The following is a 16,658-nucleotide window of genomic DNA, read 5'->3' on the forward strand; positions in this document are numbered from 1 at the left end:
ACTGGATCTAGAACACCATTTAGATCATAACAGCTCCTGATCAGGATGAATTTCATTTTCAAATCAAATTTCATGTCCCAGTTTCACAATTTTGTGACATAATATTTCAAAGCTTGCTTATGGGCTTGTTTGGAGCAGACCAACAGTCAGGCTCGTCTTCACCCTTACTGTCAGACTCTGAATTGATGGTTCTGCTATATCTCACCTGGCTGAGTGGGGACACACGTACTAAAGGTTAGAGTTCCCACTGCAGGAGCTTGGGTGTGAGTCTGCCGCACAGGTGTAGGTGCTTGAAAAGTAACAATGTTGGAACTGTGTGCTGGAATGACAGACAATAGAAGAACACACACATGCAGGCACACCTTCAGAGTACTCTCTAAGGAGACCCAAACTACTTATGCACCACTCAGCATATCTCACACTGTGAACATGACATTTGCTTCAGCCATGTTCATGAAGCCCATTTTCACTATGCCTTGGGTTGAACTGCATTTTTGCCTTAGTTATTGCTAAGGAGGAAGGTGAAATGCACTGGCTGACGGTCGTAAAGTGACTGCCTCGTTCAGTTAAAAAGTCTGGTCTGAACATGGACTGTTAGTCAATGGCCCCTCCATTTTTACTTACAGCTATTCACAGAGGCAGAAAGATGAGAGAGCAAAGCAAAGTGCCTGCTATGTTCGTATGAATCTCTATTTTTGAACACTTTGTTTGTATTTCTGAATCAGAATTAAATGTCTAAACAAACACAGCATTTTAAAATTGCTTTGTGTAAAATATGTGACACTGTGATTGCACTATCCCTGTACTTTGTTATACAGTACTTCTTACCGCCAATTTGTCTTGAGGACTCAAATTTAAGTGCACAAAAAGTAAAAAATGAACCTATGTTAATGGCACTTGTTTAAAAAGCATAAAGTGATGGTTTTCCAAAGCTGCTGCTATGAGTAATGGCTCCAGAGATTCAGGTGCTTAGCTGTTTGTTCATTTGTGCACTCCCCGCAAAGGTATTAACAACTGATTAGTGTAATGGGAAATTTTAAGACTGTGTGAAGCTGACCTGACTCAGTGAAAGGCTCCATGTTTTGTCATTCTGTCTTCATGCACTCAGAAAATATTTATGCTCAAAATGCTGATTTTAATTTAATTACATGTCAACTTTCTGTGTCTTTGTTTTTTTAAGTCCATGAAAAAAGTTTAATGGAATCTGGCCAAAAGAAATGTACTTGATTGGTATGTATTCAATTTATTATGAGCATATCTTCCTAATAATTTGAATAAATAAACAGATTTTATTTATTTCAGTTGAATTAAAGTATTGTTTTGTGTTATGAGGGCAAAGAATAATCTTTCAGGTATACCACACGCTCATGCATCAGTTATCTTTCGCACACAGCGTTCTGACCGTATTGTGTGATCGTGGCAGTGATGTGTAAATATTGGAGGTGCTTTGTAAAAAAGCACATGGACCTGCTGGTAATTTGAACCAATGCAAAGTCAAATTAAAGTCGCAGAGAAAACCTGATTTATTTCAGATTTCCACAACATTTGCGCTCAGCTACGAGAGAGGATAATACAGGATGTGATTAAGCCGAGCATAACCATTATAATATAATGTATATATAAAACATCTAAAACTGTTTCTAGAACTAGGGTTGTGGTTTCTATTGGTTAAGAGAGTTGCTAATACGTCGTGTCTGCAGGGTCCTCGAAATTCCAACAAAAAACAGAAGGAAAGAAAAAAAAAGAAACACGTGCGCGTGTGTGCGCGCGTGGGTATTGTAGGTGGAGGCTGTTCTTACAAACCCCCTCAGCTCTCAGAGCTCTGAGACAGTCTCCGCTGTTCACGGCTCCGAGTGAGTCTGTTCTCAGCTGAAGTGCAGACCGGTGAAACACAGTGAGCGGATAGTTGTAAGTATTTTTTTCCCTTCGTCATGTCTTTAGTCTCTGTTTAGAGTGTGCAGGACAGCCTTTTTAATCCACACTGCCGCTAACACAAGCCTGTGAAAATGAAGCGTCGTTAAGTTTGTCTTACTTAGTAACATAAACTTGATGGCTCGTCCAAGCAAAAGCAGCCATTGCCGTCAGCTGGATACATTTTTATTTGCAGAATTCACCTGTGATAGCGGACAGCACACAGCCATAAACTCGTGCTTACATGTAAATACATCAGGTGAAGGTGGCTGGTGTCGTGTTTAGGTTCACTTCAGCAGTCTGTGCTTTGTGTGTTGCTCGTGTCTTTCTGTTTTGTCCTAGTTGTTGCTGTGTATTGGTGGGATTTATTTTAATCTCTAATACTCTTTATTAATGTGAGATACATTTCGCGCCGTGTCTCTGGAGGTGCAGCAAGCCAAAAACATTATCAGTCACGGTGCTCATCTGTCTGCTGCTGATACAGAACTCCTGGAATTACTGTAAAAATGAGGATTTTTGTGTATGTGGCTTTTAAAAACGATACAGGTGGAAGTGGAGGCCTTGATTTGCTCTAAAGGGTCACACATACAAAAAGGGGACTGGAATAGAAATTGAACTCAAACTAAAAACAAAAAATGCAGAATTAAGAGGAATAGGAGTCACGAGAGAAGAGATGAGGAGAAACCAAGTGAGATGAAGAAGGGTGACATGCAGTGTAGGAGATAGAAGAAGAGATGAGGGGAAAACAACAACAGGGTAGAGAGGAAATAAAAGAAAGAGGAAAGAAGAGGAAGGAATATGAAATCTGCTCCACTATCACTGATAAGGTTTAGAACACTGTTATTGAAGCCCTGCTGCTTGAATTAATGGACTGCTGTGAAACAGGTAAAAAAAATAATTAACCTCTACGTGACCCTTTGTTTTCTCTTTCTTTCACTGTCCGAGGAAACAGAGCTTTTAATTTAATTGGTCACCACTCTTTAGCTTTTAAAGCTTTTCATTCTCGTCTGTTCACCTGTGGTACGTTTTTTTTTCATAAACTGCATGTGTCCTGCACGCTGTGTAGGAAGAGGATAAAAGTGTTGCTGATATTGGTTTTAGCAGAACTGTGGCAATGCATGTAAGCATTAATGCACCCCCCACAAATTCCTGTATACCTTCCCAAAAATCTACCCTCCACAAGCAGTGTGACACTGTGGGTGCTGCAGAGTCTCCTGTGTTTTTTAACTTCAGTCACTGCCTTAGGGCCAAATGACTCATGTGTGCACACGAACACCTCCCTGCGTGTTTATCTATCCATAGATAAGTCCTTCCATATGTGTCGTTCAGAAAAACTAAAATACAACCAAAACCATTCTGTGACCATGTTTGCATTTGCAGATCTTTGATCCACATGACATGCTTGTAAGATTATTGATCACACTCTGTGCAATCTGTGAGCACTTGTCAGCTTTGTAATAAAAAGTGTGGAGGCGGGCAGCGGTGTGGAGGTGACTGGATCCAGTCCAAATCTGTTAATTAAACCGCAACAGAGGAAGTAGATTCCCTGAGGGAGTAGGACTAATGGATAGCCAATTAGCTGATGGTGTATCTCTGCTCAATCTATGCTCTCCTGCTTCGAGTGAAATTGCTTTAAAAAAAAAAAAGAACATTACTGTGTATTACATGTAAGTGTACACACATCATAAACCCACTATTTTCCCCAAAGAAATATCACAAATGAATATTTATAGTCCAAATATTTGCCTTGCTGAAAGCATATGTGTTTTTGTGAAAATACAAGCTTAGGATCTTTGTACTTTGGGCTAAAGTAACTCACAAATGTTTACTGGTCTATCTTGCAAAGATGGGGCTATTTTTAGTAACTGTAGATATTGAATAGGCTAAATTTAGTAAACAAAAAGTACAATATTTCACACTGATAATATTATCACTATTTAAATGTTACCTAAAGTCAAACACTCTATATAAAATTTGGACCCAATCACAACAAGAGCACATACTCTTTTGTGGACTACTGCTTTGAAGCTTCAAGTTTGGCATTTTGGCTGTCACCATTGTTTTTCTTTGGAAGTAAACAATGGCCATATTTGGATGAGAGGCTGTAGTGCTAGCAGCTAGTTAGCAGCTAATGTGGTTTATCTTGATTAGCAACTTGCATACATAGACTGAAGCATATTCATACAGTATTACAATTTAAGTCACAGACCTTTTTGTGACAGAAGACATATAATTTGCCAGATAAACTCGTTAAAATGGTCCAAAAGAGCACAAACATGTTCAGTGATTTTTAACTAGCTGAGGCGTTACCTAGCATTTGCTAGCAGCTTTAGCGACCCTAACCCTGGAGACTGCTGCCAACCTAGAATGTACTGACTTTGGTAAGCTTTTTTTAAATGTGTGTGTCATTAACATTATTGTTGTATTTTATAGGCATATAATGCAAATTCACAGATGCAGGAGTGTGTTTCAAGCTCCAGTCTCTAAATGTTTTGTCTACACGAAGTGTACATATACTTAGGTGTGTTCATGTCCAAGCTCAAAGCGTCGCAGCAAGGAATTCAAGTGATGATTTTGTGCAGCATCATCGTCGTGTGATGATCAGTTGTATCCACAATTATAACTAATATTATAAACCATATGAAATAAATGGACAGATGCACATAAATGTATATAGTTTATGCTGCAATTCCTTGGCACCTTCTTAATGACAGCATGATAAGTAAGGCTTTGAAATCTATTTTGTGCAGTGAGTGATGGTTACTCTTCCCCATTTCCCATGACCCTTTATGAGATACCCTCTGCAGCCTGGTGGCCACACCACCAACAGTCTTTGCTTTTTCCTGTCCTATTTTTTATATGCTAGGAATAAGGGTGGCAAAAAAAAGAAAAGACCAGACTGACATTAAAAGAAACAATAGAAATGCCCTAAAATGCACTTAGTGAATGTAACAATAATGAGCGGCCCTTTGGGCAATCAGCAGGCATTCACTTCCCCAACGAAACAGTTGCCAGACAGGCGTCTGTGTTAATGGGTACCTTGTGGCCTCTAGATTGCATCAGGAGGTTGTTTGTTCCAAGCTGTGGATTGAACAATTACGAGGTATTACGCAGGCGTCAACAGAGTTTTCAGTGAGGAGGAAACATGTATTTACCACCAGTATCAACCATGTAATCATCACCAGGCCTCTTATAAAGAGAGTCACCATTAATGTTTGTATAAATGCTTTCCAATAATTCAACTATTGAATTTTATTCAAGGACATCTCTTTTCCATCTCTTATGCTCTCTTTTGTCTTTAAGAGAGGTTAATCACACCAGAAATATGAGAGGTTAAAGCCAAATTGATGGTTGTACAACACGTAATGGTGATAGGAAAAAAACAAAAACATTAAAAAAAAAACATGGAAACTGATGTTAAAAGTGTTTATTAAAGCATCGTGCACCAAACCGCTGTCAGCATGAATGTGGCTTTTTTAAAGTTTTCAGCTTGTTCCTTTGAAAGACACAACAGCTGAAGCTCACAGCAGGTGCAAGCTATTTTCATTAGCAGAAACCATAACAATAGTATCCAGGCTTATTATGTGCCAAGCAATTGTCGCTTCACCAGATAATCTCTAAGTACAATACTGCTAGTGTCGCTTTGCAGTTATGAGCAAGCATCATTATGGAAATAACTGAATTTGGGATTCAGTGATGTTGTGGATGAACAGCTGGAATGATCGATATGGGAGTAGAGAAGTGTGTTGTCCTGCAGTGTCAGCCGTGGCATCCAGTTATGAGTACACACACCTTCAGTGAATTCCATCGAGGGACAATAACTGCTGAGGTGGTGCATGACTCAGTATAATAGTCTTTCCTCTGGAAAAGGCTCTGAAAATCTCAAGATGACATCTTGGCTTCAGCTAATTCAAAGGCTAACTGTAAAGCCTATGCTGAAATACACTGAGGCTTCAGTGAAAGTGGATTTTATTTTCTACTGATTCATGAGGAACAAAGTGACATGCATGTGTTGGTAATCACAAACTGAGTTTGCAGCATTGAGTTTAGTCAGAGTTGAATTAGAGCAGTGAGAAAGTCTCTGACGTGAAAGCCTAAAGGTGTTCAAGCAAGCACAGGAAAACATAGGACTGATGAGATTAAGAAAAAACACATTGAACTGTAATGTCGTTAAAGTGTGTAGTGAACAAGTGGATAGAAAGGACTGCTGCTTAGACCACCGACAGTTTGAAAGCGTTGCATAATTTCGGTAGGTTATGAACTGCTGCTGTTGCCTCAAATTATACTGTACAAATGGACTGATTCTTACATAGCTTTCGCTTTTCTACTCTCCCGGAGTACTCAAAGCGCTCTATACAACATGCCACAATCACCCAATCTCACAAGCACTGTCTCTAAACTGAGTGCTTTCTATCGACATTCACACACATTCATACTCCGATGGATGCATCGAGAGCAACCTGGGGTTAGTATCTTGCCCAAGGATACATGAGCCAGGGATCGAACCACCAACCAGGCCTCTCATTGTACTGCCTCAGCAAATAGGTACAATTTCACCAGTTCATTTGTAAACCCTGTGCTGTCTCACTTAAACAGAGTTTTTTTCTAGACTTTTTTCAGTTTTTTAAATATATTTACATTCAATTTATTAATTTAAAAAAAAAAACTGCAAATCAAGGTTTTAAATTAAATTTTTTATTCTTTTTCATTGTGTCACTTTGTAAAATTAATATATATTATATTTTTTATTCAGTCTCATATGTGGCATATGGCATTCACTTATTATTAATAGTTAAATTACTGTAAATGACAACCAGTAAGTTACCATTAAAGTTTAATGATCAGGCAAAATACATATTTCAGTTACACATGAGATTTTTTTCTATATTTATTTTTTTCAGCACAGCTTCAACGTCATTTAAGTTTTTTCCTGCTTGCACAGAATGATAAGGTTACGAAACCACAGAAGATTACCGTTTCACGCTCTCGATCCAGTCTTGAGTCTTTTCCAAATGTGTTTGATATTCAAATTTGTATGCTTGGCATTTGCTTTTCCCTGCTGCAGCCACAAAATGAGCTAAAAAGTGGGGAAAGTGAACCAGAACACTGAATTAGTAAGCCATATGACTGGATAACCTTGTTTGCCAGAATGATAGAGTAATCCTTGAGATGTGAAATAATAAAAAAGTAAGTACCTTCCTATTTTTAACAAACTTTCTAGCTTCTGTTTCTCCGGATGTCTGCATTAGGAGAGAACAGACTATGCAAAATTTGCCAAAGCAGCAGCTCAATCATATTTTGTGTTGAACCTATTATTTTAAGATTTGCTTTGAAAACTATACATATTCCATTCTATGCCACAAATGGCACATAAATATAGATATGTATAGCAAACAAGTGAACATTTAGAATTGTAATCATCACTTCAGCTAGCATCAGACTTTCAATAACAACCAGTTAACATAAATTTACCCTGAGATCTCTAAGACTATATTATCTTCACTCTGCAGATGCACAGAGGGCAGGTTTTGTGTACACACATGCACAAATGCATTTGTCACACACCTGGCCTCTCACACACAATACTCTTTGTATTTGAATGTAAATGCAAGGACTCTTCAATCAGCAGTCATTCAGACTCTCACTTATCTCGTCAATTTGCTCCATGCAGGGACCTTTAAGCCTTGTCTTGACCTTATGTTACCATAGCAACACCTCCCGGGAGGGTTTTCACAGAGCTGCTCGTGCAATGGCAGACAAGAGAAGTGATGCACTTCAGGAAGAAAAATTGTCAGTCTGCTCTTATTGTGTTTATCAGAGATTAGGGTGGGAGGCAATAGCAAAGGCAAAATGAGGAGAGTGTAGGGGAGTGTGTGTGTGATTAGGTTAGCCTTGCTGACTGTTCACATCTCAGTGGGACATTCAGTGACTATCTAATGTATGGTGTGAGTAAAAAAAACAAAAGATACCTGCAACCACTCCTGTTTGTGTTATGGAACCATTAAACTTCTTATTTCCCCTTTTATATATTAATTAACAGATATTCTCGTTATGACAGTGATGTGAAGCCTGTGATATGTTAGAAAATCATTTGTCTTCACTAACCATGGATGTGAATTGCATTACTATAGTTTTTATATGTTCAATTCCATTTTATTATTATAGTGCCAATTCACAGCCACAGTTGCCTCAAGGCGCTTTCTATCACAAGACAAAGATCCTACAATATCATAGAGAAAAACCCAGCAATTCACTGTGAGCAACCACATGGCAACAGAGGGGAGGAAGAACTCATTTTAATAAGAGGCAACATGTGGCAGTACCAGGCTCAGGAAGGGGCAGCCTTGTGCTGTGACTGGCTGCTGAATGAGAGGAAAGAGAAGGAGGAAAAGGGAGCATAGAGAGACAAGGACAGAACTTAAAGGTAATTGTGGATTTTTTTAAGCTTAATAAATGATGCACATACTAGCCACAAGGTTGGATTACAAAGAGAATGCACTCCAAATAGTCACAATGTGTAACCACAGAAAGGTTTTGGTTTCCTACTATTTGTTCATTATCTATCCAAAACTGTTTTTTTAATAAATTTTGGAACCATAAAAACCAGAACGATAATTTTTTTTATATTTTTTTATTTATGGAGACAGGATTTAAGAGTGAACACTGGCTCTTGTGCCTCAGCTGATTTTTAATATTTTGCTGAACCACTTTTACTGCATTACAACATTCTTTTCTTTTGTGTACTCCTGATACGCTTTATTGAAAAGGACTTATTGAGACTTTATACGTCACTCAAGTTCGCTGACTGGAAAAAAAATCAATGACTGAGGCCAGAGAAATAATTGGTGCCTCGATTTAATCTGTTGAACCATTTTAGCTCCGTGTCTTTGTACAGTGTGACACCTGAACGTTGTACAACTCCATATTCACAATCACAGCACTGTTTGTGATACGAAGCCTGTCAAAGGTTAGTCAAGAAGACTGTCTCACGTTTATACCACCCATTCATGTTCCCTCTCACACAGCACCTAGTTTATAAAGGCGACTGACTGATGATGTTCCTCTCTGTGTTTATCATAGTTTCTGTCTCTTATCCAATTTTTTGCACTGTGGTCATTTAAAAAATGTCTAAGCCTCTGCTGCTCTCTGTGGTCATTTCCTTGTCAGATTGATGGAAAACTCTTCCACCCCATTCATCCTCACTTTTAATCAGGACCTCTGTCCTCAGGTCCATCCATTAATCTCACCATTTGTCATGCTCCACATCACATCCATCCAGATCTCCAGCATCATCCTTCACCCCTGCGCTGCTATCACCACCGTCTAGACTCCCTCCAGGGGATTTTTCCAGTACAGCTCAATATATCACTACTCCCTTATATGATGATGTCACAATAGCATCTCTTCACTAAAGACTCCTTACACAATGTGCACACATTATAAAAAAATCCATCTTAGCCTTCTTTCATTTGAATAATTTCTGATTTAAACATGAGGTTTTAAAAGCCTAAATAACCCCAAGTATAAGTGTAATTCGATATTAGGTACAAGTTAATATTTCTATATTTATCGACTTCTTGTCTTTACCCTGTTGCTTCATAAAAGCAGTAGCAGCATTAAGCAGTTGAGATCCACGGCATATACCATCCTCTGGCATTCACATTTAGTAATTGAGGTCATGACCTATGGATGGCTCTTAGGTTTGGTCTAAAAACTGTACATAAGGATTGACATTCACCATGATTTGATCACGTGTTTGACCAGTGAACACTGTGGTCTTATTCTCCACTGGTGGTACTGGTGCCCTTTAGGTTGTAATGAATGAAATGTAATTAAAGCAAAGCAAAAAAAATCTCCAAACACTGAAAGAGAATTCAGTCATGCTTCAAAGTGTGTACATTTCCTGTGTGCTGCCAATATTTGTACTTATTTTAATCTAAAGTAACTGTCTCTGGGGGATTCTTTAGTGGTGTATATAATTCACCTTACCTTCCCCGCTCTTCCGCTCATCTTCACATCTGCATTAATGTACTTTACTCAGTTGAGGTCGCAGAAGATATGCCTCTGCTATTTTTCCCCCATAGGTCAGTGCATTTTGTTCCACCAATTATTAACCATCGCTGTGAGGGATGAGGGTGTGCCTGTGTGTGGAACAGTGGTGATTAAGAAGCTGGGATGGCTTCATAAACAAGTCTCGTACTAATAAAACTAAATACCTTACGTCTGTGTTCTGGTGCTCGCTTGCTTTGTTGTGACGGAAGGAAGGTTGTTATGTTTATTAATAGCTTAGTATTCATCAAGCCACTGGGCAGATATGGCCAAACTTTTGAAACTTTTAGGTGTTGTCCAACATCAGCAGCAGTCAACGTTATGTGTACATAGAAAAGTGTGTCTTTGTCAATACATGTTGTTGCCTGTTCATTCTCTCTTACTGCTGTGTATGCCATTGTTTTCTATGTTTTATCTTTCTTTGCTACATATCTTTTAGAGACACAGTTTTATATTTTATTAAACTGGCTCACTCATTCTCTTGCCAATAGTCAGATGAAAAATGTAATAGTGCTTGCACGTCTATTTTTGACAGAAGCCTGTTAAAACATTTAAATACCCCTAAAGCTCACATTAGCTAGTTATATAGTATTGTTGTCTAGATGCAAAAAAATGTCACTTGTGAGTTTTACAGAGAAGACATAAACACTAAACATGCAGCAAAAGTCTCCTGCCCACTTGAAACCAAGAACAATACAGCACTTGAGTGCCGGCTGTCTCCAGGCAACCTCAAGGTAACAAGACTTCCCAAGTTGCTGTCTATCCAATAATAATTCAAAGTCCATACTAGCAAAGAACAATCTAAGACGTGATGGGAAATCTGTTACCTTTACACAGTCAGCCTAGATGTTTCCTCTAAAACTCTAAAACATAATTATAATGCAGTTTAGTTGAAGTTTCATGGACCTGGATTAACGTTACATTAATGATAATCCAGGTGCTAAATAACACCGAGCACCTTTCTTACTCCTAAGGGTTTTACATAAATTCTATACTTTGACAAAAACTATTATTATGTACTATATTTATATTTTAAAGTTAAGCAACAAGTTTGCTGCAGTGTGTATAATTGCATGCAAACTGTGTGCTGTGTCTATTCCACCATGTAAAGCAGGGTTCCCCAATCCCAGTCCACGGGGGCCGGTGTCCCTGCAGGTTTTAGATCTCACTCTGGGTCAACACACCTGAATCACATGATTAGTTCATTACCAGGCCTCTGGAGAACTTCAGGACATGTTAAGAAGGTAATTTATCCATTTAAATCAGCTGTGATGGATCAAGGACACATCTAAAACCTGCAGGGACACCGGCCCTCGTGGACTGGGATTGGGGACCCCTGATGTAAAGGATGCTACAAAGGATGAAGCATTTTCTCCAACAACAGATCTGCTCGAACAGAAACTGAAAACAGAACTCAGAAAAGGTCCCAGAAGAAACTTTATAGCTTTACAGACACATTTCAGTGGACGAACAACCAACACGGCTGATTTGTTGGAAGAGTTGATTAACTGGACATCTCCGAAATGTTAGAATACACCTTTAATGCATTAATTGCTTTATATTTCATGTCCACATGAAGTGTGCTAAATTAATTAACTTTGCTTTCTGTAGGGCTGCTGATCTTCTACTGATGTGAGCTTACCAACAACTGTTGCCTGATAGTCGTTAACGCCTCGATGGAGCTCATCCAGTTTGCTTTGCTGCCTCAGGAAGTCCCTACAGCTACCTGGAGCAACACCTCTGCCCCCTCCTACTCTCATTTCCTGCTCCTTTCTACTCCCTCCGAACCGCTTCACAGCTTCAACCAAGATGACACTTCGTTTCTCCTTAACAGCTCCTGTCAAAATTGCACCAAAAGTAAACCAGGATCCCTCCCTGGCTTGGCTGGAATCTTCATCCCACTCATTTATGGCATCGTTTGTGTCGTTGGCTTGGTGGGAAACACTCTGGTCATCCATGTTGTCGTCAACTACACAAAACACGAGTCAGTCACAAACATCTACATCCTCAATCTAGCCATTGCAGATGAGCTTTTCATGCTGGGCCTACCCTTCTTGGCGGTACAGAACGCTTTGCTCTCGTGGCCTTTCGGCTCTCTGATGTGCCGAGTGGTTATGACAGTGGATGCCATCAACCAGTTTACCAGCATCTTTTGTCTAACTGTGATGTCAGTGGACCGATACCTGGCTGTGGTGCATCCCATCCGCTCTTCTTGGTGGCGGCGCCCCCATGTGGCTAAGGCTATCAGTGGCACCGTTTGGGCGGGGTCCTTTGTGGTGGTGCTGCCGGTAGTGGTGTTCGCGGATGTGCTGAAGGATGATGGGAACTGCAGCATCGTGTGGCCTGAACCAGCAGAAGTGTGGAAGACATCGTTTATTGTCTACACGTGCACTGTTGGATTCTTCTGCCCCCTGCTGGTCATCTGCTTGTGCTACCTGCTGATCGTCATCAAGGTATGACTTTTAGAGTAACACTGAAATAATTTGAGTTTTTAAGATAAAGGAGGAAGTATGAGGCTGCAAACTGTTTTAAGAGTATTGTGGCTTCAGTCAACTAATGTTGATGTACTTGATTGACATTTTATGATTGACATTTAACTGTTCATCCACTGTCTAAAAAAAGCCATTTCCTTTAAGGCCACTCTTACACCCTCAGGAAAGGGCTAGGGGATGAGGGGATTAACAATGATAAGCTCAGGGGACAGATAACGAGTCAACTATACTGTTATATCACTCCAACAAAGGATGTCAACAGACTAGAATCTGCTGAAAAGACAAGAAATGGGTAATCAAAGAAAAACTTCACTCTCACATAGGGCACTGGCTGCTCACTACTAGCTCAAACACAGCGCTAAACTCATCGTCAAATACGTCAAAGCACATCACTACACAAGCCTCTGCAGGCTTGGAAACAAACACCTAAGGTCACCACAGTACTGACACTGGCGTACACCGAGGAGCTCTTCACAAGCTTGTATCCAGCTATACACTGGCTCCTCAGGAGAAATGGGCGGCAGCTGAACCTGTGGGAGCCTGCTAGGGTTATAACAGCCACCCTCACTTTAAGCCAGCTTTCTTCTGTTCATTATAAACAGGTTGAAAGAGCAGGCGGTGGCTGTGTTCACAGCCAGAGCTGTGAGCATGAGATGACCATATTAACGATGTCCCCACATATTACACAGATAAACAAGCAGTAAACACTGTCCTAAACCTCACTGTGCACAGCGATTACTTGCACATGCATTGGCCACAAGGTTTACAAATTTGGGCCATGTTTAACATGAGTATCTAATTTTAACAGTATACACCAATGAGGCTTAATATTATGATCACTGATAGGTGAAGTGAATAACACTGATTATTTCTTTATCGGGGCACCTGTTAGTGGGTGGGATATATTACAGAGCAACTGAACATTTTGTAGTCAAAGTTTATGAGTTAGAAGCAGAAAAATGGGCGAGCACAGGGATTTGAGTGAGTCTGCAATATTAATAATATTAATATTGTGATGGCTGGATCATCTCCAAACTGCAGCTCTTGTGGGGGGTTCCCGGCTTGCAGTAGTATCTATCAAAAGTGGTCCAAGGAAGGAGCAGTGGTGAACCAGCAACAGGGTCATGTGCAGCGCATGAGGCTGCATAGCTGCAGACCAGTCAGGGTGCCCGTGCTGACCTCTGTACATTCATGAAAGCACCAAAAATGGGCACATGAGCATCAGAACTGAACCACGGAGCAACAGAAATACATGGCCTCTAAAGCTGTGCCCTCTTTCAGCAACGCAAACATGTTTCAGGACTGGTTTAAAGAGTACAACAACATGTTTAAGGTTGAGAAGCTCCGAGGCCCCACCTCGCAACTTCCAGAACTTAAAGGATCTGTTGCTAGAATCTTGTTGCAGATACAGCATACCTTCAGGGCTCCAGTGGAGTCCATGCTTCAGGGCTGTTTTGGTATCAAAAGGGGGACCTGTGGCCTGTGGTCATAATGTTATCCCTGATCGGTATCTGCATGAGTGTGTGTATACACTGTTACTGTAACTTGTTTATATGTAAACAAGGTTATAACTTTTCATCTTCCACTTTCACAGTTGCTAATCTTTTTGCAGTCATGATTAACATTGCTCATGTTGACTCATTGTGAATCATGTTGCTGCATCTGTGGGAAACATAAATGAACTTTGGGAACATAATGGCTCCTTCCACACTAAAACTCTGTCTCGGTTATTTTTGTTTAAAAAAAAAGAACCTCACTCCTCTCCACAGTGACGTCCTCCTAAACTTACATTACTCAGAAAATCTGCCAACATGTGCGTAGATGCTGAAGCCCAACGTAAATGGACTACACTCTGTTAATATCACTAATGGCACAGGAGGATGAGTGTACTTAAGTAGTATTTGCACAGACCTAATGGAAAAGCAGAGTGTGCCATGGTTAGCAGGTGTTTCTACATTTTGGGAGAAAAACAGCAATCAGACTGCGTGAATGTTGTTCTTCCAGCAATCTGAACTCTTAACTCTATAAATATGTTTAAACAACAAACAGAATCACGTATATCCTCCCTAACCACCAGCAGGATCTCAGATAGTGTTGACTGTTTGTCATAGTTGTTCTATGTTTGACAGTTTACGTTATTTCAGTGACTTTTCTATTTCAGGAAATCCATCCATCTTTTTAACTACTGGGTCATTAAGTAGGCTGAAGCCCATCCCAGCTGTCATTAGGCAAAGGGCGGGGTAGACCTCGGACAGGCCATAAAACAGGATTAATCTGGTACACTAGTCTCTTTCTTTCTGTAAAAAAAACATCTGTGTCTGCAAACATTTGTGTTATCAGTTTCATTTGAGCCTGAATACATTTGAATATGAATATGAAATTTCTCAAGTTTTTAAAAATGAGAAATTAAACTGTTATTCTACTATGAGACCACACGGGGGCAGCCCTGCCTTATTATGTATTATTCTCTCTTACTAGACATGGTTAGGATGGCTTTTGTGTCAAACTAACCAAAGTAATGTTGTTGGTTAATGTTTTTGTGAACAGTGGTATTTCAAGTATGGTCCTGTTTTTTTCTCCATTACAGGAGTTTCACTGGTTAAACAATCAGTGAATTGAAAGATTGTTGAATGAATGAATAACCAATGAAATGAAAGGTTGCCTATGACTTGTTGGCTGATCGCTGACCTTCTCTACTCTCCCCACAGATTCGACAAATATTCAGCTAATGTGATGGTGGACAGCAAGCCGGTCAACCTGGGCCTCTGGGATACAGCTGGACAGGAAGATTATGACAGGCTCCGCCCACTGTCCTAGCCACAGACGGTACAGAATCACACATACACACACAGGCACACACAGTAACTAATGGACATAAAGTTACACAGACAGAACTTATATAACATGTCAGCTAATTAAAACTGCAGCAGCTATTCTAATTCTTTGTCTCCTTGTCTCTCCATCCAGGATGTTTTCCTAATCTGCTTCTCCCTGGTTAGCCCGGCATCCTATGAGAACGTCAGAGCTAAGGTGAGTTTTGGCTGTTTTTTATGAGGCCTGTCTCTCAGCTGCCGAGGAACAAAATGTAAAAAAGAACAAACGGAACAAAAGCAGGAATTTATTATAGAGAAAAAAAATAGGTACTTGGATTACAAAATGGAGAAAAAGCCTAAACAGGTCTAATAATTGATGTGAATGAATGATTGATGCTGTGGGTGAAAGTTGGATGATGTATTTCTCTAATCTTTAATAGCTACAGCATATCATTTGTTTTTCATGCCTTCATCCACCTTTCTGTAACACCTGGCATCAGAGCTTCATCTCCCTCCACCTTTGATTCTGTTTTTTGCCTCTAACACGTTCCTTGATTTTGCGTGTTCCCCTTTCTTGCCTCTTATTTAGTTTTCCTTTACTCTGTATTCTGCCAGTGGTACCCTGAGGTCCGTCACCACTGCCCCTCCACGCCCATCATCCTGGTTGGCACTAAGCTGGATCTGAGGGATGAAAAGGATACCATTGAGAAACTGAAGGACAAGAAGCTGGCGCCTATCACCTATCCACAGGGCCTAGCTCTGGCTAAGGAGATAGGTCAGTCACTCTTACTTTATTTGCTTGAAAAGCACTTTAAGATTTGAAGCTCTCCTCACCAGTGAAGATATGAAACTAGCAGATGAAGATGCTAGAGAACTTTGTAGCCTGAACAGCAACTCCGAACAGCAAGAACCCTGTTATCATGGTTCCGAAAAGGTAGATGTCTACAATGTCCTCGATTGACAGTCCCGCCAGGCACACGACCCTCCAGTTCCTCCACCCGTCCATTGTGTATCCAGAGGGGAACGTCCCTCTAGGACACTCGGACTTACGCAAGCCCAGGCTTCTCGTTGAGAAGAGTGTGTCAATTGCATTCAGGGACCAGTTGTTCAAATCCATAATTCTTCTTTTAGGTTGTAACAGACCGTGAGAGTCATCCAGGGCAAAAGTAGAAAAGTAGACGAGACTAGACAAGGACATTGAGAAGCCAAGCAGGAAAGAGAAGGAAGAGGGAGAGGAGAAAAGTGCGACTGCCTTCATCCAGAGCCAAACGAGAAAGGAAACTGTAGACACTTATCACTAAGAGGTGATTCAGAAGTTTGTTCTTGCACATATAATGGACAGAAACATTAAAGAGAAAAGAAAAGACATAAATGAACACAACACAAGACAGAA

General features: G+C 40.2%; 1 protein-coding gene and 1 pseudogene across 2 annotated transcripts; both read left to right on the top strand.

The window, feature by feature from the left end:
* The first annotated feature begins 1,815 nt into the window (after positions 1–1,815).
* Positions 1,816–12,439, top strand: LOC147327251 (somatostatin receptor type 3-like). 2 transcript variants are annotated; one of them, XM_086297496.1, is made up of 2 exons: positions 1,816–1,908; positions 11,572–12,439. In XM_086297496.1, the coding sequence occupies exon 2, from the start codon at positions 11,637–11,639 to the stop codon at positions 12,417–12,419; it is 783 nt and encodes a 260-aa protein (XP_086153622.1). In that variant the 5' UTR covers positions 1,816–1,908; positions 11,572–11,636; the 3' UTR covers positions 12,420–12,439. The 2 variants fall into 2 exon arrangements, with proteins under 2 accessions (XP_086153622.1, XP_086153623.1); XM_086297497.1 differs by lacking the exon at positions 1,816–1,908 and adding an exon at positions 4,190–4,292.
* Positions 12,440–15,096: 2,657 nt separating this feature from the next.
* On the top strand, positions 15,097–16,140 carry LOC147327252 (ras-related C3 botulinum toxin substrate 2-like; annotated as a pseudogene).
* The last annotated feature ends 518 nt before the right edge of the window (positions 16,141–16,658 follow it).

Source organism: Aulonocara sp. 'chitande type north' Nkhata Bay, linkage group LG6, assembly GCF_057382095.1.
Source record: "Aulonocara sp. 'chitande type north' Nkhata Bay isolate Kocher_YH1m ecotype deep benthic linkage group LG6, A_spYH_male_GT1.1, whole genome shotgun sequence".
NCBI classification, from domain to species: domain Eukaryota; kingdom Metazoa; phylum Chordata; class Actinopteri; order Cichliformes; family Cichlidae; genus Aulonocara; species Aulonocara sp. 'chitande type north' Nkhata Bay.

What these genes read in the sequence shown, in the direction of transcription:
- LOC147327251 (XM_086297496.1), top strand. Translation starts at nt 11,637, where the DNA reads ATGGAGCTCATCCAGTTTGCTTTGCTGCCTCAGGAAGTCCCTACAGCT.